This window comes from Anomalospiza imberbis, unplaced genomic scaffold (assembly GCF_031753505.1).
Source record: "Anomalospiza imberbis isolate Cuckoo-Finch-1a 21T00152 unplaced genomic scaffold, ASM3175350v1 scaffold_221, whole genome shotgun sequence".
NCBI classification, from domain to species: Eukaryota; Metazoa; Chordata; class Aves; order Passeriformes; family Viduidae; genus Anomalospiza; species Anomalospiza imberbis.
The window spans coordinates 39,765-64,712 of NW_027099853.1; the positions used below are offsets into that span (position 1 = coordinate 39,765).

A 24,948-nucleotide genomic window follows, 5' to 3' on the forward strand; every position below is an offset into this window, starting at 1 on the left:
CCTGGGAGACGATCTGGGGAAGCGCCAGAGCAGCCGGGTGCTGGGAACAAGGCGGCTGCCTGGGGGCTGCTGGTGGCCTCTGACACCCACTTGCTCAGGGCTGCCCACTGCCCCAGCCTCTCAGGGTCTCCCCCAGCCCGGCCAACCTGCCCGGCAGCAGTGCCACAGCCCCGCAGGAGCTCCAGAGGAGCCCCATCAAGAGGCACCTCGGAGCCCTCAGCAATCCAGCCAGCAACACACGGGCAGGAGCACACGGATGGCGCTTCCTGCCTGGGACAGGGCTTGTGGCCATCTCCAGGCACCGCTCCCGCAGGGATCCCCGCAGCTCCGGCCCTGCCCACCCGCTCTGTGGGCGGCACAAAGGCTTCAGCAGAACCACTAAAGGTCAAGGGGCCTCTGGCCATTTTCCCTGCAACATTGCACGCCTGGGCACCTGGCTGAGCCCAAGCAAAATTTCCCCCTCCTCCCCTATGCCCTGCACGCTCTGGGCAGCAAAAGAAAGATCTGTCTGGGAGTCTGTCTATTATAATACATTCTATATTTACATAGTATAGGAAAAGAAAATGAAGAAAAGATCAATTATACAGAAAAATAAAATCGCTGCTAGCTCAGGTGGCCCCAGCAAAGACAGCCTCCTGGATCAGCCCTCCACAGAGTTCCAGCTGTTCAGCCAGCCAAGCTGCGACAGACGAGGCCGTGTCTGCCATGCCCTGCGCAGCTGATCCTGCAGCCTCTGGAACATTGGGATGGGAGCCTGCTCTACTGCCTTGAGAATGCACAATGTGTCAATTGCCAGGCGTCCAACGGTGAGGCTGATGTCATTTGCCATTTCTTCAAGGGCTGAAAGAGAGAGGATCAGAGCCACGGTTAGATCCTGGATCTGCGGGGAGCCGAGGAGAGACCCCTGCCAGGGCCATCCCTGCCTGCTCTTGCCATGGTCCGGAGGGAGTAGGGACCAACGGGGTCAGCCCGAAGCTGCGGGCCACGAATCCCCCATGTGTCCCTGAAATCTCTGTGTGCTCTGCCCAGGCCAGCCCTGGTCCACACAGGGACCAGAGCCCTCCGCAGCTGGGGCAGGGATGGCAGCTCCTCCCGCCAGCCCCCGCTGTCAGTCCGCTGCCCTCACTCACCATTGTAGATCAGCTGGAGCTCTGCCTGCTGCCCCCTCAAGCTCCTCCCGGCGATCCCTGTGAACACAGAGGCTGTCACGGCCCCAGCGGCACAGCTCCCTGCCAGCGGCGCTGCCAGCCCTGTGGCCACACGCCCTGGTGGCCCGGCAGGGCTCAGCCCGGGCCCTTGCCGCACGCTGCCGCCCCAGGGCACGGCTGCCGGAGGGCGGCAGCAGCGCCGAGGCCAGGCGGGGCTCCACGGCGCCGGGCCCGGATGGCGCTGCCGGGGCAGCAGCCGGGGCTGGGGCCGAGCTGCGGCGGGGCGGGGAGGGAGCCCGGGCTCGTGGCTCACCCATGAACCTGATGGCCGCCTCTCGCAGGGGCTCCTGTGGGCTGTCCAGGTAGGGCAGGGCCTGGCGCAGGATCTCAGCCGCTCGGCTCCTGTCCTGTTCCAGCTGGAGAGAGCAGCAGGAGGGAAGGGTGTGCGTGGGCTCGGTCCCTGGGCCGGGCGCTCCCTGTGCCCTGCCCCGGCCTCCCCTGCCCGCACAGCCCCGAGGCCCGGCCAGCAGCCGCTGGCGCCGGGCTCTGGAGGGGGCAGAGGGCTGGCTGCTGCCCGGGGAGCCACAGAGCCGCCCCACAGCCCCGCCGGGCCGGGGCTCCATGGGCACCCGGCCGGGCCCCACGGGAGCCTGGAGAAGAACCCACGCGGCCTCCGGTGTGCAGCACCGGGCAGGGGCACCGCTGCCAGCCCACACACCGAGCACCGCGCTCAGGGGGCTTCTCCCGGCTGAGCCTGGGGCTTCCCGGCCGTCCTTACTAGGCAGTTGGCGAAGATCCAGAATTTCTCCTTCTTCACCAGTCTCTCAAGATCCCTTCTCTTCAGGAACTCGGTCACACAAAGCAGCATTTCCCGAGAAGCCTGGAGAGCAGCAGAGATACGGGGATGGCCCCACAGCCCAGGGCACAGGACCCACGTGCCTGTGCCAAGGCCTGGAGGAGGCTGCAGCCCGCCAGGGCAGGAGACAGCCGTGCCCCCTGCCAGGGGGACAGCAGCAGCCCCTGAAGTCCTCACCTCTGCCACGCGCCCATTCTAATCATGGCAGTGGAAGAAGAGTGGAAGCAGGCTCTGGTGCACAGGCCTTTCCAAAGGCTTTTCTTCCTTTTCCAAAAACCCCATCGTGTCTCTAAAGAGTGTTATGGAGAGCAGCTGTACCTGGCTATTATCCTGTATGAAAAAAAGGAAAAAAATACCTCCGCTTTGGCTCCTCCAGGCCTGCCTGGGCACAGGCCTGCAAATCCACAGGGCACCAGGTCTCCAGGCAGCACCCAGTGACTGTGTCTATGGGCACAGAACCTTACATGGTCAAAGAGTGGCACAAGTGCCTCAGCCAGCTGCAGGGCAATGGGAGTTGACATCAGCATGTATTTGTGCAAGAATATAAAGCTGAGTGTGATAAGTGTCATCCCAGCTATCTCTGCATCACTGTCCCACAGTAGGTCCATGAGGCTTTCAGTCAGGCTCCACATTTTTTCAGCCTGTGTGGAACACAAGTTGTTGAAACACCACCCTGCTGCGGCATGGCCTAGAGGCCAAAGGCCTGTCCCAAGGCACTCAGGAAGCCAAAACGGGAGAGCTGGGAGCAGCTGCCCCAGCGCCTGAAGCCACGCCCAAGTGACTACATTCCCAGCGCAGCTTCAGCCACTGCCCCCTTCTCACCATCGAGGGATCGTCAATGAGCTCGAGAAGGGCCCTGAGCGCCAGGCGACGCCTCTCCCTGCACTCGCTCTGCAGGTACCTTGAAGAGACCTCCACAACACTGTCACCACATTCACTTGAATCTAGGCACTCGAGGACCTGAAAGGCACAGGGCAGTGACAGGGGACCCGGCCGGCAGGAGCCCAGAACCGCACAGGGCTGGGCCCAGGCAGCAGCACAGGGCGTGGACACCGTCCTGGCCGCTGTGGCTACGAGAGGGCAGAGAGCTGGGAGGCAGCTCAGCGAGGCAGCGCTGGCCAACAGGCTCACCTCCACAAGGAATGCCAGGGCGGGCAGATCCCAGCATGGCTCTTGTGTGCTGAGCAGACAGAGGAGGTGGAGTGCAATACTGCAACACAACTCAAGACAAGCATGGCGCATCTCCCTAGGAGGGCGAAAAAGGGACCAGGACCCTGAAGAAATCTCTCCAAGGATAGGTTCACAGAGGTCTGGTCTTCCACCACTACCCTACAAGGGGACTTGGGCCCTTTAGGAGGTGTCTCCTTCTGTGCTCTCTCTTCTCCCAGCCTTTTCCAGTCTGCTTGGCCATCCCTCAGTGACAAGGCCCTCTGGCCCACGACCACAGGGACTGTGTGGGGCCCCCCAGGGGCAGAGCACACATGTCAGAGGCAGTGGGGAGAAGGGGGTCTCACCTGGCCAGCAGACCCACGGCATAGTGCTGGGTGTCAGCACAGAGCAGCGTGTCCCAGCCACACCTGCGTTCCATTGCCATCACCACATCCTTGTACTGCTCTAGGCACAGCAGGGACTTCAGGGTCCGCACGGCAAACCTGTGTGCAGAGCAAGGCCCGGGTCACACTGGGAGCAGTGGCTCCTGCCCTGTTGATGCGGCAGGGACAGGAGGACTGAAATGGAGCACCTGTTGGGGCTGGTGGCAAGGCCGTGTTGCTCCTGGCATCCCTTCCAGAAGGTATCAACCTCCTCTGGCGTCTCTTCTGTGCTGAAGAACACTTGGAAGAGCAGATGCACAAGTAGACGGGAGGAGTGCACCTTCACGATGTGTGAGACTCAGGGCTCCTGGAGGATCTTCCACATCACCACAGTTGCCTGCAAAGGACAAAGCCCCCCGAGACCGCGCTCAGTGCCGAGGTGTCCGTGTGGCAGGGCCCGAGCGTGGCAGGGAGAGGCCCAGAGAAACACAGGGGCAGCAGCGGGACCGGTGGCCCTGCAGCTGCCCCTAGGCCAGGTTTCAGGCCAGCACCTGAGGCAGGGAGATGCAGTGGGGGAAGGAGGAAGGAGAGCTGCAGGAGAGGCGGCTTTGGGGCCAGCAAAGGCCACTGGCCAAAACTCACAGCTAGGGCAAAGACACCCGTTTTGTCCCCATCGGAGGTGCACGTGCTGTGCTTCGGCCAGCTCCCCAGCACATCCAGGAGAATCCGCTGCGCCAGCTTCGCGGTCCTGGGCGAGGACATGATGGTCTTCCACATGGCCATGGCAGCTCTGCGGGGTTAGAGCTCTGTCTCAGGGGGTCTCAGGCACAGCACCGTGGCCTGGGTATCTCTAGGGGCCCGGGCTGACCGCCAGCTCTGCCTCTGCCCACTGCCCCTCGCCAGCAGCACCCAGGCAGCCCAGCCCTGTGGGGACAGGCCCCTGAGGAGCAGCGAGGGAGCATGGCAGCAGGCTCGGGGCTGGCATGCCAGGGCTGGGAAAGGGAGCAGCCAGAGGGCCCTGGAACTCTCTGTTGGTCAGACACCTGGGATAAGCTGTACAGGGCGATGGGCTGGGGAGCCCTGAGCCCTCTGGGCAGGTGGGCCCCATACCTGTCACAGGACGGGGCCACACGCAGCAGTGTCATTACTGCGTCATTTGGCTGTGCTTCGGCGAGATGCAGCAGAGTCCTGTTCAGCCTGTGCTCAGCAGAATCATTGGCCATGAGCCACTGGTGGATGTATCTCACCATGGCGGGCACCTGGAGAAGGCACGGGGCGATGTGGAAAGCTGCCAGAGGGAGCGATGTTCCCAGTGTCCCCAGAGAAGTGCTTCCTTTCCCACCGCACTGCGATGGCCTCAAAGGCTCACAGGGACCAGCAGGTGTGGCTTGGGAGGCCAAGCAATTCCTGGGATGATCAAACCCTGGCCACAGGCTGCTTACTTGCTTTGCATTGTAAAAACCTTCCTCTACAAGCATATACAGCAGGGCAGCACTGGTCTTGGTTCGGAAGATGGGCGGGTATGCTCTGAGCCCAGCACCCATGGCACTGGTCTCTTCCTGCCGAATTCTCTTGATGAATTTGCAAATGAGCTGTTGGGGAATGGCGAGAAGCCAGGCATGTTGCATGGAGTGCTCCACACACGGTGCTGGGCTGAGCAGTGACAGCAGGCCCAGCCCAGGTGGGGATGGCTGCAGGTTCCTGCGCTGCTCTGCGGAAGCGGCCACGGGCAGGTTCCTGCTCTTGTGTGCGGTCCAGGGCTGCACCTGGCAAAGATCGGCCACAGCCAGAGCTGAGGGGCCGCGGGCCAGCCCTGTGCTCCCCAGGCAGGGACAGCCCTGGGATGACCCAGGGGGATGGGCCACAGCCCCTCTTCCGCCCTGTCCATGGGCATATCCCCAAGGGGATGGGATGGGATGGGATGGGATGGGATGGGATGGGATGGGATGGGATGGGGCCAAGCTGGCCGCAGGCACCAGCCCTGTGGCCCAGCTCTGCCACTCACCCTCCTGTGGTGGATGGATCAACACCACCTTTCCAGTCTCCTGTGCTGGGGCAGCTCCGGGGCCTTCTTCCTCCTCCTCCACCCAGTCCAGCTTGGGCACTCTTGGGGGTCTCTGCTCCATGTCAGTGACTGGATTTGTGGGCACTTGCAGGAGAGGTGCCTTGGAAAATCTCCAAGTTAGCAGCAGGTCCTGCAGCTGTGCCTGGAATGCACCTTCCAGAGAGAAGCCTCAGGAAGGCTACAGGACAGCAAGCCCTGCGCTCTGGTCTCAAGGGCTCCTGCCACAATGACAGGAGACTCCTGTCAGGGATTGTGGTCTGGCCTCGAGGGCACTGGAGGCAGGGGTGGGAGATGCCTCAGAAAAGCTCTGGGGCACCAAGTGCCACACTGCCCTCAGGGGCACCTGCAGAATCGAAGCCTTGGAAGGCCACAGGTCACCAAGTCCTGTGGTCTGGCCTCGAGGTCAGCTGCAGGAACAACGCCTCAGAAAAGCTCCGGGGGTCTGCAGAGGTTTTTATAGGGGGGAGTGGTATAGGGCAACCAACCAAGGAGGGCATGGCAGGGGAGGAATCTAGGGCAGGATTAACATTCTATAAACCTATCAGGGAGAGCTGAGGTCCATTGGGATGATCTAGCAAAGGCCGAATGGACATCCCATGGCCCGCTGGAGACTGCTATTCCAAGTTCTGTGAGCCACAAAATTCAGCTGTAACCAGCCGATTTTTTCATGTTAGCTTGAAATCCAGGAGAGAAAAGGTAAACATGGCCTAGTGACAGCTGTGCCTGCACAGCACCTGTGGCCGTGGCAGGGAGGTGGGAACTGGATGATCTTTATGATACTTTGCAACACAGAGTGCTGTGGCATTCTGTGATTCCCCAAGTGGAGAGCAAAACTGAGCCATACAAGTCCCAGCTTTTCTCTGGCGCCTCCTTTGTTCTTTGTTGCAAGCACGTCCAGGATTTAGTTTCAGAGCTGACACATGTGTCTTTAAGGTGCCTGCATGGAGGAGAGGGAGGGCAGCTGCAGCGCAGGGCTCGTGCCCCATCAGAGTCTCTCTCTCACCATGGCACCAGTGCCGCTGCCTTGGGACGTCCGCCTGTGGAAAGTGGTGACTCTGCCCTCAAGCACGGCCATGGAAGCCAAGCGTTGCTGTGAGGCTGGCAAGTCAAGAGAAAGCCATTGTGGTGAAGGCTGATGGAGCCTTTTGCCAAAGCACGGGCAATTGCGCCCACAGTCTCCCCCCGTCTGGCATCCCGGCGGGTGCGGGAGCCTCATTGAGCAGGTGCCGGCGTTCAGGGTGCTGCTGTGCCTGAGCACGCTCCGGTGCTGTTCCTGTGGGGTCCAGAGGCGCCGGGGCAGCAGCGCCTCCGCAGCCCTGCTCAAGGAGACACGGCCGCCTTCCCCATGGTGACAGCAGCTCTGCGGCCCCAGAGCTCTGTGTCAGGGGGGCCTCGGTCACAGCACCGTGGCCTGGGCAGCCGCGAGAGCCGGGGCCGGCCGCCAGCCCTGCCTCTGCCCCCTGCCCCTTATTGGCAGCAGCCAGAGGCCAAGCCCAGGCAACCACCCCCTGCCCTCCGTGTCCCCAGCCAGCCCAGCCTGGGCACTTGGGGTGTCCCCACCCTCCTGCTGGGGTGGTGTCCCAGCATCGAGGGCTTCTGCCGCAGGCCTGGGAGACGATCTGGGGAAGCGCCAGAGCAGCCGGGTGCTGGGAACAAGACGGCTGCCTGGGGGCTGCTGGTGGCCTCTGACACCCACTTGCTCAGGGCTGCCCACTGCCCCAGCCTCTCAGGGTCTCCCCCAGCCCGGCCAACCTGCCCGGCAGCAGTGCCACAGCCCCGCAGGAGCTCCAGAGGAGCCCCATCAAGAGGCACCTCGGAGCCCTCAGCAATCCAGCCAGCAACACACGGGCAGGAGCACACGGATGGTGCTTCCTGCCTGGGACAGGGCTTGTGGCCATCTCCAGGCACCGCTCCCGCAGGGATCCCCGCAGCTCCGGCCCTGCCCACCCGCTCTGTGGGCGGCACAAAGGCTTCAGCAGAACCACTAAAGGTCAAGGGGCCTCTGGCCCTTTTCCCTGCAACATTGCACGCCTGGGCACCTGGCTGAGCCCAAGCAAAATTTCCCCCTCCTCCCCTATGCCCTGCACACTCTGGGCAGCCAAAGAAAGATCCTGGGAGTCTGTCTATTATAATACATTCTATATTTACATAGTATAGGAAAAGAAAATGAAGAAAAGATCAATTATACAGAAAAATAAAATCGCTGCTAGCTCAGGTGGCCCCAGCAAAGACAGCCTCCTGGATCAGCCCTCCACAGAGTTCCAGCTGTTCAGCCAGCCAAGCCGCGACAGACGAGGCCGTGTCTGCCATGCCCTGCGCAGCTGATCCCGCAGCCTCTGGAACATTGGGATGGGAGCCTGCTCTACTGCCTTGAGGATGCACAATGTGTCAATTGCCAGGCTTCCAACGGTGAGGCTGATGTCGTTTGCCATTTCTTCAAGGGCTGAAAGAGAGAGGATCAGAGCCACGGTCAGATCCTGGATCTGTGGGGAGCTGAGGAGAGGCCCCTGCCAGGGCCATCCCGGCCTGCTCTTGCCATGGTCAGGAGGGAGTAGGGACCAACGGGGTCAGCCCGAAGCTGCGGGCCACGAATCCCCCACATGTCCCTGAAATCTCTGTGTGCTCTGCCCAGGCCAGCCCTGGTCCACACAGGGACCAGAGCCCTCCGCAGCCGGGGCAGGGATGGCAGCTCCTCCTGCCAGCCCCCGCTGTCAGTCCGCTGCCCTCACTCACCATTGTAGATCAGTTGGAGCTCTGCCTGCTGCCCCCTCAAGCTCCGCCCGGCGATCCCTGTGAACACAGAGGCTGTCACGGCCCCAGCGGCACAGCTCCCTGCCAGCGGCGCTGCCAGCCCTGTGGCCACACGCCCTGGTGGCCCGGCAGGGCTAAGCCTGTGCCCTTGCCGCACGCTGCCGCCCCACGGCACGGCTGCCGGAGGGCGGCAGCAGCGCCAAGGCCGGGCGGGGCTCCACGGCGCCGGGCCCGGATGGCGCTGCCGGGGCAGCAGCCGGGGCTGGGGCCGAGCTGCGGCGAGGCGGGGAGGGAGCCCGGGCTCGTGGCTCACCCATGAACCTGACGGCCGCCTCTCGCAGGGGCTCCTGTGGGCTGTCCAGGTAGGGCAGGGCCTGGCGCAGGATCTCGGCCGCTCGGCTCCTGTCCTCTTCCAGCTGCAGAAAGCGGCAGGAGGGAAGGGTTGGCGTGGGCGCGGCCCCTGGGCCGGGCGCTCCCTGTGCCCTGCCCCGGCCTCCCCTGCCCGCACAGCCCCGAGGCCCGGCCAGCAGCCGCTGGCACCGGGCTCTGGAGGGGGCAGAGGGCCGGCTGCTGCCCGGGGAGCCGCGGGGCCGCCCCACAGCCCCGCCGGGCCGGGGCTCCATCGGCACCGGGCTGGGGCCACGGGAGCCTGGAAAAGAGCCTGCGTGGCCTCTGGGTGCAGCACCGGGCAGGGGCACAGCTGCCAGCCCACACACCCAGCACCGCGCTCAGGGGGCTTCTCCTGGCTGAGCCTGGGGCTTCCAGGCCATCCTTACTCGGCAGTAGGCGAAAATCCAGAGTTTCTCCTTCTTCACCAGTCTCGCCAGATCTCTTATCTTCAGGAACTCGGGCACACAAAGCAGCGTTTCCCGAGAAGCCTGGAGAGCAGCAGAGATACGGGGATGGCCCCACAGCCCAGGGCACAGGACCCACGTGCCTGTGCCGAGGCCTGGAGGAGGCTGCAGCCCGCCATGGCAGGAGACAGCCGAGCCCCCTGCCCGGGGGACAGCAGCAGCCCACGAAGTCCTCACCTCTGCCACGCGCCGATTCTCATCATGGCAGTGGAAGAAGAGTGGCAGCAGGCTGTGGCGCGCTTGTAACTTCAGGGCCTTGCTTTCCCTTCCCAGTGGAAGAGTCAGCAATGTTCTGAAGAGACAAATGGAGAGCAGCTGTACCTGGCTATTGTCCTGTATTAAGAGACAAAAAGAAGACCTCAGCATGGGCTGCAAGGGGGCTCAGCTGGGCGCGTGCCTGCAAATCCACAGGGCACCAAGTGTCTGGGCAGTACCCAGTGGCCGTGGCTGGGGGCACAGAGCCTTACGAGGTCAAAGAGTAGCACAAGTGCCTCAGCCAGCTGCAGGGCGATGGGGCTGCCTATCCATCTGTCGCTGTCCAAGATTATAAAGCTGAGTACCATGACTATTATCTTAACAATCTCTCCATCTGCATCCCGCAGGAGCTCCACAAGACTTTCAGTCAGGCTCCACATTTTTTTGGTCTGTGTAGAACACAAGTTTGTGAACGGCCACCCTGCTGCCAGAGGGCCTAGAGGCCAAAGGCCTGTCCCGAAGCACTCGGGCAGCTGAAGTGGGAGGCAGGAGAGCTGGGAGCAGCTGCCCCAGCGCCCAAACTACAGCCAAGCCCAAGCGACTGTGTTCCCCAGCCCCATGCTGCCTGCACGGCTTCAGCCACTGCCCCCTTCTCACCGTCGAGGGATTGTCAGTGAGCTTGAGAAGGCCCTTGAGTGCCAGGCGACGCCTCTCCCTGCACTCGCTGCGCAGGTGCCTTGAGAAGATTTGCAGGACTCGGTCAGCCTCGCGTTCACTCAAGTCCAGGTGCTTGAGGACCTGAAAGGCACAGGGCAGTGACAGGGGACCCGGCCGGCAGGAGCCCAGAACCGCACAGGGCTGGGCCCAGGCAGCAGCACAGGGCGTGGGCACCGTCCTGGCAGCTGTGGCTACGAGAGGGCAGAGAGCTGGGAGGCAGCTCAGCGAGGCAGCGCTGGCCAACAGGCTCACCTCCACAAGGAACGCCAGGGCGGGCAGACCCCAGCGTGGCTCCTGTGTGCTGAGCAGCTGGAGCAGATAGCGGAAGATCCGGGAACACGAGCGTATGGAGATGCAGGACATCTCCCTGTCAGGAGTAAAAGTCCATAAGATTGTGAGCCAGGGGAGCAAACCTCTCCCAGGATTGACTCACAGTGGTCTGGTCTTTCCCCAGCATACAGCAAGGGGACCTGGGCCATTTGAGATTTGGCTCTTTGTGGGCACCCCCATTTCCCTGCTTTTTCCAGGCTGCTTGGCCATCCCTCAGTGACAAGGCCCTCTGGCCCACGACCACGGGGACTGTGTGGGGCACCCCAGGCGCAGAGCACAAATGTCAGAGGCAGCGGGGAGAAGGGGGTCTCACCTGGCCAGCAGACCCACGGCATAGTGCTGGGTGTCAGCACAGAGCAGCGTGTCCCAGCCACACCTGCGTTCCATTGCCATCACCACATCCTTGTACTGCTCTAGGCACAGCAGGGACTTCAGGGTCCGCACGGCAAACCTGTGTGCAGAGCAACGCCCAGGTCACACTGGGAGCAGTGGCTCCTGCCCTGTTGATGCGGCAGGGACAGAAGGACTGAAATGGAGCACCTGTTGGGGCTGGTGGCAAGGCCGTGTTGCTCCTGGCATCCCTTCCAGAAGGTATCAACCTCCTCTGGCGTCTCTTCTGTGCTGAAGAACACTTGGAAGAGCAGATGCACAAGTAGACGGGAGGAGTGCACCTTCACGATGTGTGAGACACAGGGCTCCTGGAGGATCTTCCACATCACCACAGTTGCCTGCAGAGGACAAAGCCCCCCGAGACCGCGCTCAGTGCCGAGGTGTCCGTGTGGCAGGGCCCGAGCGTGGCAGGGAGAGGCCCAGAGAAACACAGGGGCAGCAGCAGGACCGGTGGCCCTGCAGCTGCCCCTAGGCCAGGTTTCAGGCCAGCACCTGAGGCAGGGAGATGCAGTGGGGGAAGGAGGAAGGAGAGCTGCAGGAGAGGCGGCTTTGGGGCCAGCAAAGGCCACTGGCCAAAACTCACAGCTAGGGCAAAGACACCCGTTTTGTCCCCATCGGAGGTGCACGAGCTGTGCTCCGGCCAGCTCGCCAACACATCCAGGAGAATCCGCTGCGCCAGCTTCGCGGTCCTGGGCGAGGACATGATGGTCTTCCACATGGCCATGGCAGCTCTGCGGGGTTAGAGCTCTGTCTCAGGGGGTCTCAGGCACAGCACCGTGGCCTGGGTATCTCTAGGGGCCCGGGCTGACCGCCAGCTCTGCCTCTGCCCACTGCCCCTCGCCAGCAGCACCCAGGCAGCCCAGCCCTGTGGGGACAGGCCCCTGAGGAGCAGGGAGGGAGCATGGCAGCAGGCTCGGGGCTGACATGCCAGGGCTGGGAAAGGGAGCAGCCAGAGGGCCCTGGAACCCTCTGTTGGTCAGACACCTGGGATAAGCTGTACAGGGCGATGGGCTGGGGAGCCTTGAGCCCTCTGGGCAGGTGGGCCCCATACCTGTCACAGGACGGGGCCACACGCAGCAGTGTCATTACTGCGTCATTTGGCTGTGCTTCGGTGAGATGCAGCAGAGTCCTGTTCAGCCTGGGCTCAGCAGAATCATTGGCCATGAGCCACTGGTGGATGTATCTCACCATGGCGGGCACCTGGAGAAGGCACGGGGTGATGTGGAAAGCTGCCAGAGGGAGCGATGTTCCCAGTGTCCCCAGAGAAGTGCTTCCCTTCCCACCGCACTGCGATGGCCTCAAAGGCTCACAGGGACCAGCAGGTGTGGCTTGGGAGGCCAAGCAATTCCTGGGATGATCAAACCCTGGCCACAGGCTGCTTACTTGCTTTGCATTGTAAAAACCTTCCTCTACAAGCATATACAGCAGGGCAGCACTGGTCTTGGTTCGGAAGATGGGCGGGTATGCTCTGAGCCCAGCACCCATGGCACTGGTCTCTTCCTGCCGAATGCTCCTGATGAAGTCCCAAACGAGCTGTTGGAGAAGGGCAAAAGCCAGGGATGTTTCATGGAGTGCTCCACACACGGTGCTGGGCTGAGCAGTGACAGCAGGCCCAGCCCAGGTGGGGATGGCTGCAGGTACCTGCGCTGCTCTGCGGAAGCGGCCACGGGCAGGTTCCTGCTCTTGTGAGCGGTCCAGGGCTGCACCTGGCAAAGATCGAGCACAGCCAGAGCTGAGGGGCCGCGGGCCAGCCCTGTGCTCCCCAGGCAGGGACAGCCCTGGGATGCCCCAGGGGGATGGGGCACAGCCCCTCTTCCGTCCTGTCCATGGGCATGTCCCCAAGGGGATGGGATGGGATGGGATGGGATGGGATGGGATGGGATGGGATGGGATGGGATGGGATGAGAGGGGATGGGATGGGATGGGATGGGATGGGATGGGATGGGATGGGGCCAAGCTGGCCGCAGGCACCAGCCCTGTGGCCCAGCTCTGCCACTCACCCTCTTGTGGTGGATGGATCAACACCACCTTTCCAGTCTCCTGTGCTGGGGCAGCTCCGGGGCCTTCTTCCTCCTCCTCCACCCAGTCCAGCTTGGGCACTCTTGGGGGTCTCTGCTCCATGTCAGTGACTGGATTTGTGGGTACTTGCAGGAGAGATGGCTTGGAAAATCTCCAAGTTAGCAGCAGGTCCTGCAGCTGTGCCTGGAATGCACCTTCCAGAGAGAAGCCTCAGGAAGGCTACAGGATAGCAAGCCCTGCGCTCTGGTCTCAAGGGCTCCTGCCACAATGACAGGAGACTCCTGTCAGGGATTGTGGTCTGGCCTCGAGCGCACTGGAGGCAGGGGTGGGAGATGCCTCAGAAAAGCTCTGGGGCACCAAGTGCCACACTGCCCTCAGGGGCACCTGCAGAATCGAAGCCTTGGAAGGCCACAGGTCACCAAGTCCTGTGGTCTGGCCTCGAGGTCAGCTGCAGGAACAACGCCTCAGAAAAGCTCCGGGTCGGACACAAACAAATGCGCTGTGCGGGGGCTCCTCACGGCGCCGCTCTGTCCCGTCCTGTCCCGTCGCCTGCTCTGAGCACTGTGGCGTGCTCTTGTCACTGCCAGCTCCTATGTCACCACGTGTCACAAAGGACCCTTGGACAGCCAGTTCCCTTCCAATTCCACGGTGACCATGCTGCAGCGTGTCACAATGGGCCCTTGGAAACATTGTCACCTGCCCTGGGGCCGCCCCCAGCCCACCCAAAGTGGCCCAGGTTGGAAGGAATCCCTGGCCTCCACGTCTCAGACAGCCCAACAGGATCTTTAGGAACGACTCAGACCATCAGCAAACCCTGCCCTGCTCTGCAGGCTCAGGGCAGCAGAAGGAGCCCCCAGGGCTGCCGACGCAGCCGCGCTGGGAAGGGCACGGGGCCTTCCACAGAAGTTGCCCCGGCCTCCTTGGGACACGTCCCGGCTGGTGGCCATCCTAAACCCGTGGGTGCGACAGGGACAAGGAACGTGTGGGCCAGGGCACGAACGCTGCTCTGAGCCCTGGGGCCTGGGGAGCGCTGACACCAGCAGGTGTGGCAGAGTCCCCGCCCAAGCAGACCTGCCACCCCCCGAGCCCTGGCAGCTCTGGTGCCCGTCTCCTGCCCCAGAGACCATTGCCCGTGGGGGGCTTCTGTGCCAGAGGGAGCCAAAGCCCACGTGCATCGGGGGCTGTTGGCAGGAGCACCTGCAGCAAGTGCTGGCAACACTTGGGGTCTGTGAGAAGGCAGAAGCTGTTAGGCAGTCCTGAAATGCTTCTTTTCATGGAAGGGATTAGCAGTAGCACCACAAGACCATCAGCTGCTGAATTTCCCTGGACGATTTGACTGTAGAGAGACAGTGTCATGTATCAATGTGATCTTCTTTCTGTTCTTCTGGGAAAAACGCTAGCCCAGTCTCTGATGTTCAGTCCTCCAGTTGCTGCATGTCTGTCTGTGTCGTAGCTGATGCAAGACAAGTATTTCCTCCAGACCCAAAGAGTCAAGCCTGAAAAGTCTCAGGGTACATCTGGTTTTGATTTTTTTAAAGTTTTCCGGAGCCTGCTGATCATTTTCAAGGTTTTCTCCCTATCCCTAGGGCATATTCTCCAGAAGTTCTGCTGTTACATCCTTTTGCATTTAGTGAAAGTTACCTGCAGTGACCAGCTGATCAAAGTCCTGGGAGAACTTGAACTCCTGGGTGAAGCTGGGCAAAACATGTATCTCCCTGATCTGAAGCCATTAAGTGCCAAATTGCCACTGTCCTCCAGAGCCCTGGCTAGCTCTGCGATGCCCCTGGGCCAGTGGCGAGAGTGGGCAACTGGCCAGGCTGGGGTTTTGCCTGCGCCAGGACCTCTGAGCCAGATGCTCAGCAGTAGAGACCCGTGGAGGAGTGACAAGGACTGGGCAAAGGAGGCAGAGGACGCTCTTCTGTAGTGCAAAGTCCAGCAAATTTACTGGGAGAAGCGAGAGGAAGGTATGCAGGGGAGGGATGCCAAAGGGGAGCGCGGCTGCTCTTTAATTTGTTCTGCCCCGGTCATCTCCCGAATGCCCGGCTTGGGCGTCTCAGCTTTTCTTCGGGGCCGGGGCTCGCCGCAGTCTCCGGGCGCTTTTGCTGTCGCGCTCCGGGGTGGCCTTTTGGCCGTTCTTTGACGTCGGCGCGAGGGAAGAAACAAAGAGGCAGGGAATTCGTCCAAATCCGTCCGTGTGGCGGCTGGATGCTTTATTGGCTGCGAGAGCTGCGGTGGAAACGCTGCAGCCGCTCCCAGCTTCGCACGGACGCAAATGGCCTCGAGCATGCCGAGGAGTGGGATCAAATAGGGAAGGGACAGGGCGGACGGGGAGCCCTCCCGCCCAATGGGTACAGACAGACATCGCGGTGATGACGTGTACTACAGCGACCAATGGGAACACGGCAGGGGCGGACACGGGGCTTTGGGGTGAGTGGGACCGCGAGAACGGGGAGACGGGCACGGAAACCACAGGAGTAGGGAAAAACTCGGGGGATGCACGAGGGTGCAGAGAGCTGGAAAACTAACAAAGAAAAAACCCATAATGTGAACCCAAACCTGGGATGCAACAGTTCCCCGCTTTAAATAATATAAAAAAGACAGTTGTTTCTGTTTGGATTCTTGCACAGTGGCCTCTTCTCTTAGCTTCTTCTGCTGCTGTGACTGCTTTGTAGATGGAAAGGGCGGGGGGATGGTACTGGAGCTGCTTTTTCCCTGGGTGTTTGGGGATAGGGGAACTGGGACAACAACTTTATTATAAACACGACCTGGAGACATACACGGTCTGAGGTAGATGTGGGAAAAGTGCTTTTTAGGGAGATGTTGAGTCTCTCCCTTTTCTGCGGCGCCTGCGAGTGGATGCCACCCCTTGGTTGGTGGGATCATCGGTTGCATCCACTGGCACTGTATCGCTCCGACTCACTGACTGTCCTGGTGTGTAAGGTTTGACATGCCTCCTGGGGATCCACTTGACTCCTGAGGGCGTGGATACGCAGGCATATCCCCGTCCCCAAGTCAAGAGTGGGAATGGACCCTGGATTTCTTTAGAGTCTGGATCCCTCACTAATACTGGAGGCCTCTCCTCTGGCTGGAGCTCCTGATGTTGTTTGAAATGTCTCAGGGCTGGCAGTTCTTGCCTGTCAAAAGAGCAGTTTAGAAAATTGATAGTAAACAAGGCCTTGCAGAGCCTCTCGTGCGGTGACAGCACTCGCACATCTCCCCGCTGCTTCCGGAGGACCTGTTTCAGCGTCTGGTGAGTCCTCTCTCTTATGGCCTGGCCAGTGGGGGAGTGAGGAATCCCGGTTTTATGCTGGACCCTCCATTCCTGCAGGAAGTTACTGAGCACCCTGGAAGTGTATGCTGGACCATTATCCGTTTTTATTGTGGCTGGGACCCCTAAAGTAGCAAAGGCGTGTATGAGGTGGTTTTTTACGTCTGTGGCTCTTTCTCCTATGTGGGCTGAGGCGAAAACTGCTCCTGAGAAGGTGTCCACGGTTACATGGACATCCTTGAGTTTCCCAAATCTGGGGACTTTGGTGACGTCCATCTGCCATACCTCACAACTGCGGAGACCTCTGGGATTCACACCTGCTCCCAGTGTTGGTAGAGCTGCCTCCTGACGGTTGGGGCATGAGGCTACAATTTCCCTGGCTTGGTCACGCCACAGATGGAACTGGCGTACCAGACCTGGGGCATTTTGATGGAACTGCTGATGGCTGAGCCTGGCCTGCTCGACTATGTTTGGCCGGCCTCCCAGCTGTACTGGGGCTGCCAAGGCATCTGCTCTGCGGTTCCCTTCGGCAATAAAGCCTGGGAGATGCGTGTGTGATCTCACATGTACCACATAAAAGGGATGCTCACGGTTAGAAACCAGGTGTACTAATTCTGTGAGCAACCTGAAGATGACTTGATTTGGGACCTCTTTTACAATTGCATGTTCAGCTCTAGACACTGCTCCTGCCACATATGCCGAATCTGTGACTAGATTAAAAGGTTGATCGAATTTTTTAAAAGCCCTCACGACAGCATCCAACTCAGCTACTTGTGGGGAACCTTCCACCACTTTAACGTCTGATTCCCACAACTGAGTCTCTGGGTCTTTCCAAGTCACTACTGACTTGTGGGACTTCCCTGACCCATCTGTGAACACTGTCAGTGCTTTGAGTGGCTTTTTACTTTGCAATTCTTTCGGCAACAATTTGAATTCTGTATTGAACAGATGATGGCCAGGATGCCCAATTTGAATTTGGCCTGAGAAGCTGTCTAGAGCAAACTGCAAATTTTCATTTTGTCTGAGAAGGTGTTCAAAGGTCTCCTCGGGCATTTTCCCCGTGGATGTTTTGATGGGGAGGTGGATACATGTGAAGTCACAACCCGCTAGTACTTGCAGACGAGCCCCGGCCCGTATTATGAGCTGCGCCATCAGCTCTTGTGGCTTGGTGATACTTTTGGACTGTCTGTGGCCAAGGAACACCCACTCTGTTATCAAGAGGGGGTCCTGTTGGCCCTTGTCCCACTGGAATATTATCCCGTATAAATGGGGTAACTCACCTAAGATGATGAAGCGGAAAGGCAGCCCTGGTTGACAGCGATGGGCTTGCCTACTCGCGATGGTGGTTTGGACCTTCTCGAGTGCGGCTCTGGCCTCCCGGGTCAGGACTCTTGGGGAACCTCAACCCTCATCCCCCTCCCTTTCTGCTAACAAGTCAAAAAGAGGGGCTAGTTCTCTCGTGGTGAGTCCCAGCCATGGCCTGATCCAATTTAGCGATCCACACAAGCGCTGGATGTCATTCAGCGTCTTGGGGTTGTTACTTATCTGAATTTGTTGAGGCCTAATGGTTCGGTTATTAATTTCTAGGCCCAGGTACTTCCAGGGTGGCAGTAACTGTACCTTCTCTTTTTGTAGTTCGAATCCGGCCACCGACAAGGCCCTAACAGTGTCCTCCAGAGCTGCTTGTAGGACCTCGCTGTCAGGGGCACAAATCAGCACGTCATCCATGTAATGACAGAAAATACAGGATGTCCACTTGGCACGCATTGGGGACAGAACCCTGGCGACATACCACTGGCATATAGTGGGGGAACATTTTAGCCCCTGAGGTAGTACTGTCCAGTGGTAGCGCTTCATAGGGGCTTCCCTGTTGATGGAGGGTACAGAGAAGGCAAAACGGGGAGCATCATCCGGATGGAGCGGGATTTGAAAGAAGCAATCTTTAATGTCAATTACAGCTAAATTATAATTTTGGGGTAGCATAGATGGAGATGGCATACCCGGTTGGAGAGAGCCCAGATTTTCTATGGCTTCATTAATTTTCCTTAGGTCATGGAGGAGTCGCCACCTGTCCTTCCCTGTTTTTTTAATTACAAACACCAGAGAGTTCCAGGGGCTGTTAGTTTCAACTATATGTCCCTTTGCCAATTCCTCTTCCACTAGTTTTGTGAGCGCCTGTAGTTTTTGTTTACTTAGCGGCCACTGCTCCACCCAGACAGGCTTATCTGTGAGCCATGTTAATTTCTGTGTGGGGCACTCTTCAGTGGCTGCACCTACAAATGTTGGGGGGGCCGGAAATTCCAATTTGGCTCCCCACTGGGACATGGCGTCTCTCCCCCATAGTGTAAATTTACAATGGATCACGAACGGATGTACTGAGGCTAGCAGTCCGTTCGGACCCTTAATTTGGATAGTATTTTTTGATTGCTTTGCTGGCTGGGGCCCGCCTAGTCCTAAGACTGGCGTGGCCACGCTTTGCAGCTCCCAGTGTGAGGGCCGCTTATGTGGTGGCATGACCGTCACGTCTGCCCCTGTGTCCAACATCCCCTGAATGCAGAATGCCCCTCGCACTTGAGTTTACACCATACGAGGGGTTTTTCCTCTCCCAACTTCCCAGCACAAAAGACTGAGAGTTCCAGGTCATTACACAGAGCACGAGGAATAGGAATTGCCTGTGCAATAACCTGGCCCTTAGGCAGAAAGAGGGGGGGATGGACGCAGCGTGCCACGAGATAGAAGAGCCTCGGATTAAGGGTGGAAATTACCGGAGGAACCTCTATCTCGCGTGGGGTGCTTTTTGTGTCTCCGACCACGAGGTACCTGCAGTTCGGAAGGTCCTCCTTCCTCCTGGTTTCACAGCGGCAGATGTGTGATAGAAGCTCTGCATCTGCTATGAAGAAATGCCAGTCCTGGGAACGAAAGTGGACAGAATTGGTGAGTCAGAGCCGATAAGGCTCCCCGATGTCAGTAGTTGAGAGGCAGCCGCTTACAGATGGGACTAGATGGTGTATCGCGGCTCCTCTCGCAGCACCACGACTTGCTTCATTTTTATCAGCACGTGAGGCAAGTGCGCGTTCCTTTCCTAGTTTTTTTTGGGATTGTGGGGTTCCCATCCCTCCTCCCTCCTCCCGCAGCCCCGGGTGGTATAGTCCTTAGAAGTGGGCAGCGATCCTGAAAATGTCCCTCCTGATGGCAGTGGAAGCACCGGCGTGTGGATGGAAGTCGCTTCGGAGCTGAGTTCCTTGGAGGAGCAACAGCAGATGCGACCAGCTTGTCTTTAGGTCTCTTTGGGGCCTCGTCCTCTATCAGGTGTGATTTCAGGGTGCACTCCTCGATGATCTGGTCGAGGCTCGGCGCTGGTGAGGCCGGCAGCGACAGGATGATCCTTTTGCACATGGTGTTGGCGTTCATGTGCACCACTTCTAGGACTAGCCCGACTCGGTGTTCAGGTCTCTCCACCCGTCTCTCGACTGCTGCCTGGACCCGGTCTACGAAATCTACAAAAGGCTCTGCGACACCTTGTTTAATCGCTGTATAGGGAACCATCGGGTCCTTGGTGGGCATGCCCAGGAACGCACGCTCTGCTGCACCCCTGGACATGTCCAGCACGGCCGTTGGAATTCCCCGAGCTTGAAGTTGCCCTTCACTCCATTCTCCTTCACCCACAAGATGGTCCAAAGTGATTGGTTCTTCCGCGAAATCCAGGCTGTAAGGCCCTTCTCGGATTTCGGGAAGCAGGTCTGCTGCCAGTTTCTTCCACCTCCTCTCCCACAGGCTGTATTCTGATGGGAGAAGCAGGCAGCTAAACAGACACTTAAGGTCTGCTGGCACTACGGTTCTAGACGTTAAAGTCGCTTTTAAAATGCCTTTAAAAAAGGGGCTTTTTTGTCCAAAATCACGTGATGTTTTGCAGACCTCTTTTATGGATTCATAGGGAAGGGGTGTCCACATAGGGTTTTCTCCTCCCCTGGCGAAGGAGGCTGGAGTGCAGAGCTGCTGCTCGACTTCATAGATTGGGCCCCGTCCCCTCCCCTCTCCCCTACTCCCCCCTCCCCCCCCGGGTATCCGAGGAGCAGGAGGACGTGGGGGCGGGGTACGAGGGACAGGGCGGACAGGGCGGGGAGAATCTTCTCCCTGGGACAGCGGGGTGGAGGTGACAGAGCCCTCCCTGTTGGGGGAGGGTGGGGCTGATGTTGCGGCAGGCAGGACATGGAAGAAGGGAACGCCCACGCGAGGGGGAACAGGGGGAGGGGTGGCAAGCCGATGCCTGGAGTGGGCGGTGCCCACACCCACAGGGAAGCAGGAGGGGGTGGGGTCAAAGGTGGGGATACAGGGAACAAAGGAGACAAAGGGATTATGGGAAGAAGAAACCTCTCCACGTGGCCGCCCTCCATCTTGGGAAGACAGAGGCCCTAGCCATGTGGCTGCAGCTTCCTCAGGGGGACAAAGAAAGGGATTCAGGGGAGCAGAGCAGCGCAGGGTAACACCAGAACTAGGATTTCTAACTGGGAAAAAGGGATTGGAAAAGGGGTTTGGGATTAGTTCCTCAGCAGAGTAGCTAATTCCACCAAGGCGGGGGTGCCGGGATGGCTCGGGGGAGCCAGGAGCACGGTCCACGTCTGTGGAGCTGCCCTGCGCCTCAGAGCGGTGGAGTGCTCCCCTCTGCCTACCCGGTTTAGGGGAAAAAGGGGTAGGAGAGGATGGGGAAATGGATTCAGGGGAAACAACAGTTTTGCCCGATGGCTCCTTCCTTTCCTTGGCCGCTTCTCGCGCGGACCCCGCTTTTATAACCTCCGAGATCAGCAAATGGAGCTTTGGGAAGCAGTCTTTCACAGAGGGATCCCTGTCGATTCCCTCTGCTAACCTGGCTCCTACTTGCTCCCAGAACTCTGTTCTGTGAGCATCCTCCACGGTTACACGTGGAAAGGAAAAGCAGAGCCATCGTACAAACTGCTTGACTGAATTTTTGGGGTAGGGATGTTTTACCGATAAAATCCCTTTAATTTGGGTATGGAATTCCCTTTGTTGGGTAGATAGCGTGGTCCCCATGCTATTTCTCCCCACAGCCTCACCCCTGGTGCAGAAAAGGCGAAAGAAAAAAAAGCAAAAAACGCGAAAGACCCCAGCGGCCCGCCGCACACGCTGCGCGCTGCGTGATCCGTACCCCCGGAAACGCGGCAAAGCCCACCCACGTGAAGTATCAGCCGGGTACCCCCCGCGGCTAGTCACTTACCAAACCGGAATCTTTGCAAATAAAAGCTGCTACCAGGGTCTTCTTTCCAGGGAAGCGTCCGTTCTTCGGCTTTCCGTAGCCGTGAATGGTTGCGCTTCCAGTCCCACGCGGGAAAACACAGCGTGTTTTCCTGTGGGTGGCGGAGACGTCACTGACTTACTTCGGGGGGGCACTTGTTCCCGTTTTCAGTCCGGCACGGAGCACTTTTCTGTCGTCGACCGTGACCCTGCGGTGGCGGCGGCGGCTTTCCGCGCGGATCGCGCTCGCTCGTCTCGGCAGAGGCGCTCGCTAGTCGGCGGCGCAACTTCGCGGCAGCGGGGCTCTCTTTGCGCGGCTCCCAGGTGCTCTGTGGTGACTTTCTGCCTGCTCCGCAGCCTTGCGCTGGCCGTGGCCTGGACGTTGGGCACCACTCACGGCTGCTCTTTACTTTTGTCTGCCCCGGTCATCTCCCGAATGCCCTGCTTGGGCGTCTCAGCTTTTCGTCGGGGCCGGGGCTCGCCGCAGTCTCCGGGCGCTTTTGCTGTCGCACTCCGGGGTGGGCTGTTGGCCGCGCTTTGCCGTCGGCACGAGGGAAGAAACAAAGAGGCAGGGAATTTGTCCGAATCCGTCCGTGTGGCGGCTGGATGCTTTATTGGCTGCGAGAGCTGCGGTGGAAAAGCTGCATCCGCTCCCCGCTTCGCACGGACGCAAATGGCCTCGAGCATGCCGAGGACTGGGATCAAATAGGGAAGGGACAGGGCAGACGGGGAGCCCTCCCGCCCAATGGGTACAGACATCGCGGTGATGACGTGTACTACAGCGACCAATGGGAACACGGCAGAAGCGGACACGGGGCTTTGGGGTGAGTGGGACCGCGAGAACGGGGAGACGGGCACGGAAACCACAGGAGTAGGGAAAAACCCGGGGGATGCACGAGGGTACAGAGAGCTGGAAAACTAACAAAGAAAAAACCCATAATGTGAACCCAAACCTGGGATGCAACAAAGGAGCACAAGCGAAAAAGAGCCCCGAGCACACCTGTGCCCCGGATTTTAAATCTTTCAAAACTGGCGGTGGACACCATACAGCAACCAGTGAGGAACTTCTAGGGTCTGGTTTCTGGGACTAAAACAAATCAGAGCAAGGGGAGGAGAGAGGATCTGGCCGAGGATTGGATTTGAGCAGGAGGGACAGGGAACCTTCTGGAACAAAGGGTAGGGGTTGGGCTGACGGACAGGGCGAAGGGGCCAGGTTGCCTTGCCAGGCAGGGAAGGGTCTGGCAAGTAGGGAGGGGATTCTTTGAGGGACAGCTAGGTAGGAGGGCATAACACAGGGGAGAAACCAACCGTAATAACTCGGGGGACGCTGGAACATTCCACAAGATAACAGAACATTTGACTTAATAAACTAACACACCGCAACACCAAGTACTGTCCCAGCGTCATACTCTGTCCCCCGTAAGTGTGCTGATGCCATTTAAAAGGGACTGCCAATGAAAACAACTTCTAACATTTTTGTAATTTCTGCATAAGCGTTCAAATCCTTGACCAGGAAAATCACATGTCAAAATTTCTGGGATTCTTAAATACCAAAGCTGTCATTTGCACCCTGCATTTTAGAGTCTCTGAACAGTCACACAAGGGTTTTGTTTTAAACACTACAGAAAAAGCCCCTGGTGCTTAGGCATAGCTTTACATCAGCATATACTCCCGATTATTCCTTTAGGCAGGAACAGCAAACCCAAGAATGAGCCGAGCAGGTGATTCCTATGTTCTCATGTCCTGCACAGCACTAACTGGGAATTCAAGAATGGATTCTGGGGCCTCAGGGTGCACAGGAAGCCACAAAGACTTGGGATGCTGCAATGGACCAGCCTGGTGCCTGTGCCTGGGCTGCACATGGCTGAGCTCCATTGGGATGATCTATCAAAGGCTGAATGGACATCCCATGGAGACTGCCCTTCCAAGTCCTGTGAGCTACAAAATTCAGCTGTAACCAGCCGATTTTTTCATGTTAGCTTGAAATCCAGGAGAGAAAAGGTAAAAGGTAAACATGGAAAAGTGTTCTTCCAATCCTAGTGACAGCTGTGCCTGCACAGCACCTGTGGCCGTGGCAGGGCGGTGGGAACTGGATGATCTTTATGATACTTTGCAACAAAAAGTGCTGTGGCATTCTGTGATTCCCCAAGTGGAGAGCAAAACTGAGCCATACAAGTCCCAGCTTTTCTCTGGCGCCTCCTTTGTTCTTTGTTGCAAGCACGTCCAGGATTTAGTTTCAGAGCTGACACATGTGTCTTTAAGGTGCCTGCATGGAGGAGAGGGAGGGCAGCTGCAGCGCAGGGCTCGTGCCCCATCAGAGTCTCTCTCTCACCATGGCACCAGTGCCGCTGCCTTGGGACGTCCGCCTGTGGAAAGTGGTGACTCTGCCCTCAAGCACGGCCATGGAAGCCAAGCGTTGCTGTGAGGCTGGCAAGTCAAGAGAAAGCCATTGTGGTGAAGGCTGATGGAGCCTTTTGCCAAAGCACGGGCAATTGCGCCCACAGTCTCCCCCCGTCTGGCATCCCGGCGGGTGCGGGAGCCTCATTGAGCAGGTGCCGGCGTTCAGGGTGCTGCTGTGCCTGAGCACGCTCCGGTGCTGTTCCTGTGGGGTCCAGAGGCGCCGGGGCAGCAGCGCCTCCGCAGCCCTGCTCAAGGAGACACGGCCGCCTTCCCCATGGTGACAGCAGCTCTGCGGCCCCAGAGCTCTGTGTCAGGGGGGCCTCGGTCACAGCACCGTGGCCTGGGCAGCCGCGAGAGCCGGGGCCGGCCGCCAGCCCTGCCTCTGCCCCCTGCCCCTTATTGGCAGCAGCCAGAGGCCAAGCCCAGCCAACCGCCCCCTGCCCTCCGTGTCCCCAGCCAGCCCAGCCTGGGCACCTTGGGGTGTCCCCACCCTCCTTCCGGGGTGGTGTCCCAGCATCGAGGGCTTCTGCCGCAGGCCTGGGAGACGATCTGGGGAAGCGCCAGAGCAGCCGGGTGCTGGGAACAAGGCGGCTGCCTGGGGGCTGCTGGTGGCCTCTGACACCCACTTGCTCAGGGCTGCCCACTGCCCCAGCCTCTCAGGGTCTCCCCCAGCCCGGCCAACCTGCCCGGCAGCAGTGCCACAGCCCCGCAGGAGCTCCAGAGGAGCCCCATCAAGAGGCACCTCGGAGCCCTCAGCAATCCAGCCAGCAACACACGGGCAGGAGCACACGGATGGTGCTTCCTGCCTGGGACAGGGCTTGTGGCCATCTCCAGGCACCGCTCCCGCAGGGATCCCCGCAGCTCCGGCCCTGCCCACCCGCTCTGTGGGCGGCACAAAGGCTTCAGCAGAACCACTAAAGGTCAAGGGGCCTCTGGCCCTTTTCCCTGCAACATTGCACGCCTGGGCACCTGGCTGAGCCCAAGCAAAATTTCCCCCTCCTCCCCTATGCCCTGCACACTCTGGGCAGCCAAAGAAAGATCCTGGGAGTCTGTCTATTATAATACATTCTATATTTACATAGTATAGGAAAAGAAAATGAAGAAAAGATCAATTATACAGAAAAATAAAATCGCTGCTAGCTCAGGTGGCCCCAGCAAAGACAGCCTCCTGGA

General features: G+C 59.3%; 1 protein-coding gene across 1 annotated transcript; it reads right to left on the bottom strand.

Annotated features, from left to right (window-relative positions):
* Window positions 1-2,199: 2,199 nt before the first annotated feature.
* Window positions 2,200-12,586, bottom strand: LOC137466463 (maestro heat-like repeat-containing protein family member 7). The gene is made up of 9 exons (XM_068178192.1): window positions 12,222-12,586; window positions 11,890-12,038; window positions 11,422-11,569; window positions 10,989-11,176; window positions 10,762-10,899; window positions 10,371-10,485; window positions 2,827-2,964; window positions 2,469-2,645; window positions 2,200-2,334 (listed from the first exon to the last, which is right to left on the bottom strand). The coding sequence occupies exons 1-9, from the start codon at window positions 12,321-12,323 to the stop codon at window positions 2,200-2,202; spliced, it is 1,290 nt and encodes a 429-aa protein (XP_068034293.1). The 5' UTR covers window positions 12,324-12,586.
* Between the last annotated feature and the right edge of the window lie 12,362 nt (window positions 12,587-24,948).

What these genes read in the sequence shown, in the direction of transcription:
- LOC137466463 (XM_068178192.1), bottom strand. Translation starts at nt 12,323, where the DNA reads ATGGGTGCTGGGCTCAGAGCATACCCGCCCATCTTCCGAACCAAGACC. An exon ending in CGGGTGTCTTTGCCCTAGCT is followed by an intron (nt 11,177 to 11,421) that starts GTGAGTTTTGGC and finishes TGTCCTCTGCAG; the next exon opens with GCAACTGTGGTGATGTGGAA. An exon ending in TCATTGACGATCCCTCGATG is followed by an intron (nt 2,646 to 2,826) that starts GTGAGAAGGGGG and finishes TGTTCCACACAG; the next exon opens with GCTGAAAAAATGTGGAGCCT.